At 50.3% G+C, this 3,186-nt stretch overlaps 1 protein-coding gene across 1 annotated transcript; it reads right to left on the bottom strand.

Annotated features, from left to right (window-relative positions):
• Positions 1-1,179: 1,179 nt before the first annotated feature.
• CREBZF (CREB/ATF bZIP transcription factor) lies at positions 1,180-2,367 on the bottom strand (the record flags this gene model as incomplete). Its single annotated transcript, XM_079709573.1, has 1 exon — positions 1,180-2,367. The coding sequence occupies exon 1, from the start codon at positions 2,239-2,241 to the stop codon at positions 1,180-1,182; it is 1,062 nt and encodes a 353-aa protein (XP_079565699.1). The 5' UTR covers positions 2,242-2,367.
• Positions 2,368-3,186: the final 819 nt, after the last annotated feature.

Below are 3,186 nucleotides of genomic sequence, written 5' to 3'. Positions count from 1 at the left end.
AATCGTGTCATTAAGTCACTTAATTTTAAAACTTACTTTTAAATAGGACAAATACCCTTGAAATATGGAGAATAAGATTCTTTGTGAAGCCTCACTTTACACGTTTTCATTCACATTTCATAACCTTCAATATCTAATCATACATAAATTTAACCTAAAATTTTAATACAACAAAAATAAAGGTGTTCAACAATTTATTCATACTCAGTGATAGGGTAAATCACTGTGCTGGTCCTCAAAGAAACATTTCATTAACCATTCTTATTCTTCCTTTAAGTAACTAACACAGGAGTCTGATATGCATGTTAATTTCCAACTTCTCTAATGGTGAGATATAAAAATCTATTAATCTGAATAGATTGTATATCTAGATCTATGAAAACTAAAAGGCATTCTTGAATATTTAAGAGATTTCTGTCATCTCCACAAAATAACTATCACATTTGTGTATGCCCCAAGTACTTATTGTCAACCTCTGAAAAGTTGCTCTAAAATTGGAATTCCAATTTGCACCTTGTACAACTCGGAACTTCCATTCAACTTCACCTGTGTCACTTTCTCCAAACTGTATCTCTATTAGCAGCTTTCAGTGTACAGTTGGAACCGATGTCATCCAAGGCCATGTCCACACTGGGGACAGAAGAGCTAGGTACACGCAAGTCTGAACAAGGGGACACATTAACAGCTATTTCAACCAGAAGAAGCAACTTGAATACAATATTGACCAGCACAAGTCTGTTTCCAGGGTGGACAGGGCCCAAATTAGATTCCCCTCCCACCTTCCAAAAAAGAAAAGAAAAAAAAATCACACACACGCACACAAATTGAGATGTTGCCCATTAAAGTAGACTAAGCAGCAGAGCATGAGCGTTACGTGAAGAGATGGATCCTTACCAGGTTGTGAGGCGGGAACGACTGTTCTGTAACCCCTACAACGGAGCCTGGCAGGAAGGAAATCACCTAAAAAAGAAACTGTCAGAGAGATTTAATAGTGACATGTTATCATTAGGAGTTGGTTACAGTGTCACATTCATGCTTTTAGCTAAACACTTAAAGATTCAATATTACTTTTTTTTCCTCCTCTGAAATGTGTCCAGTGAAGATGTCCCACTAAGGTGTTTTACATGGTGTAAGGGAGTTGAAAGGGGTAAACGCGGATAAAGAGCAGATTACTTGACCCTACATTTTAAGAGAAGACGACGCCTTCCGGGCGCACGCCGAGCAGAACTCCACCGACACCTTATCCTTGTCCACATGAAGACACACTCCTCCGGCTGAGTCGTCCTCTTCCAGCAGGTCCTGCTGCTGCTTTCCCACGGGCAGAGCGTAGTCATGGTCACCGGCGGGCGAGTCTCTGAAGAGCGAGGTGGTCAGCCGCAGTCCCACGCCGCTCAGCCGGCTCAGCAAGCGAGCCAGTCCGGTCTCGTTGGCTAAGACGGCCCGTAGGTAGCGACTCTCCTCCTGCAGTGCTTGTACGCGCTTGCCCAGCTCCCGATTCTCGGCCCGCAGCTCCTGGTTCTCGGCTGCCAGACCCCGTACTCGACTCTCCAGCCCCATCACGTACTCCTTCTTCTTCAGCCGATTGAGACGGGCAGCAGCCGCCGCCGCCTTCCGGGGACTCTTTGTCGCCGCCTGGTTGTTATCGTTGCCGCTGCTGCCGCCGCCTCCTCCCGGGGACTTTCTCCGCCTCTTTTCGCCGCCGACACTGTCACTGCCGCTGCTGCAGCCTCCGATGCCGTTTAACAGCCTCTGCAGCAGGTCAGAAAAGCGCTGCATCTCGGCAGCCGCGGCCTCGTCGTCGTCGTCCCCTCTCCACAGGCCGCCGCTATCCGAGCCTCCGCCGGACGAGGAGAGAGGCCCGGGCGAGTTGAGCCCGGGCTCCAGATGCCAGTCTGGTTGCCGGGGGTCCAGCAGATCCGCCAGTTCCAGGCCGGACAGAAAGTCCATGTCCTCCGTCTCCTCCCCGGGGACGCTGGCGATAGCCTCCTCCTCCATCTCCTCGGGCGAGGGCGCGCGCGCGGCCACGACGCCGCGGCCCCCCCTCCCGGCGTCCGACTCGCCCTCGTCGCCGCGCGGCTGTTTGCGGCCGGGAGACCCGGCCGCCGCCGTCCCCTCGTCCTCCGCTGCCGCCCGGGTCAAGTCCGGGGGCAGCGAGCAGGTCGCGACCGGCGCCGGGCTCTCGCTGCGGGTTGGGGAGTCGCTGCCCGAGGCCGCCAGCAGTTTGGTCAGGCTATGCCTCATGGGGCCCGACGGCGGGCCCACGTAGGCCCCGGCCCCTCAGACCGGGCCTCGCGGGTCCCAAGGACCCAGAGCGGGTAGCCGGGCAGCAGGCCAGAACGAAATGAAGAGGAAGGTCCGAGTCGCCTCCCGCCCCACTTGGCTGGTCGACCCCCCGCGCCGGGGCGGGGGGGGGGGGAGGGAAGGGAGATGGAAGCGGCGAGGCCCAACGATGACTCGACCGCGCCACCCAGACAACGGCCTGGCCGGAAGTCAGTCGATCTCTTTCCAGCCCCTCCCACCGCATTTCGCGCTCCACCAGGCTCTAGTATCGCGAGAGTTCGAATGAGATCTGGAGCTGGAGTAGCTCCAGATCTCCAGTGATGTCATAGTAACACCGGCAAATATAACAACAAGCCTGGGATTTATTGAAAAAGTGGTCTACCCTCTCGGCCCTCACTTCTCAATACTCTGTATTCTAGCTTCCACCTCCAGTGAAGCCAGTCTCGCTCAGAATTGATCTTTTAGATACCTAATTTATGAATAATCTTAGTTATCCTGGAACTTAAGACTGCTGATCAGATTCTTCTTGGAATTGCTCCTTTCCCCTTTCGCTATATCACAAGATCTTTTCACTCAAACACTTATAGAGTACTAGAAGAAAAAAGAGGTGAATAAGTCATTCATATGTAATTTAATTTTTCCAAGTTTTTTTTATAAAAATTTCCAAATATACAGAATACGTGAAAGAATATTACAGTATCCACTCTAATTCAACAATAGTACCCAATACCCAGACTCAACAATTCAACAATTAACATTTTGCCGTATATGCTTTATCTGTATATAAATGTTTGTAAAACTTTTTTTTTTGCAGAATCATCCCAAAGTTGCAGACAAGACACACCACCCAAACATGTTGCAGTATGCACCTCTAAAGATAAGAACATTCTATTTCATAGTCATAAT

The sequence above is a fragment of the Hyperoodon ampullatus genome (genome assembly GCF_949752795.1).
Source record: "Hyperoodon ampullatus genome assembly, chromosome: 7".
Classification (NCBI taxonomy): Eukaryota; Metazoa; Chordata; class Mammalia; order Artiodactyla; family Ziphiidae; genus Hyperoodon; species Hyperoodon ampullatus.
The sequence above is the reverse complement of the archived record's forward strand: the minus strand, read 5'-3'. Positions and strand labels throughout refer to the sequence as shown.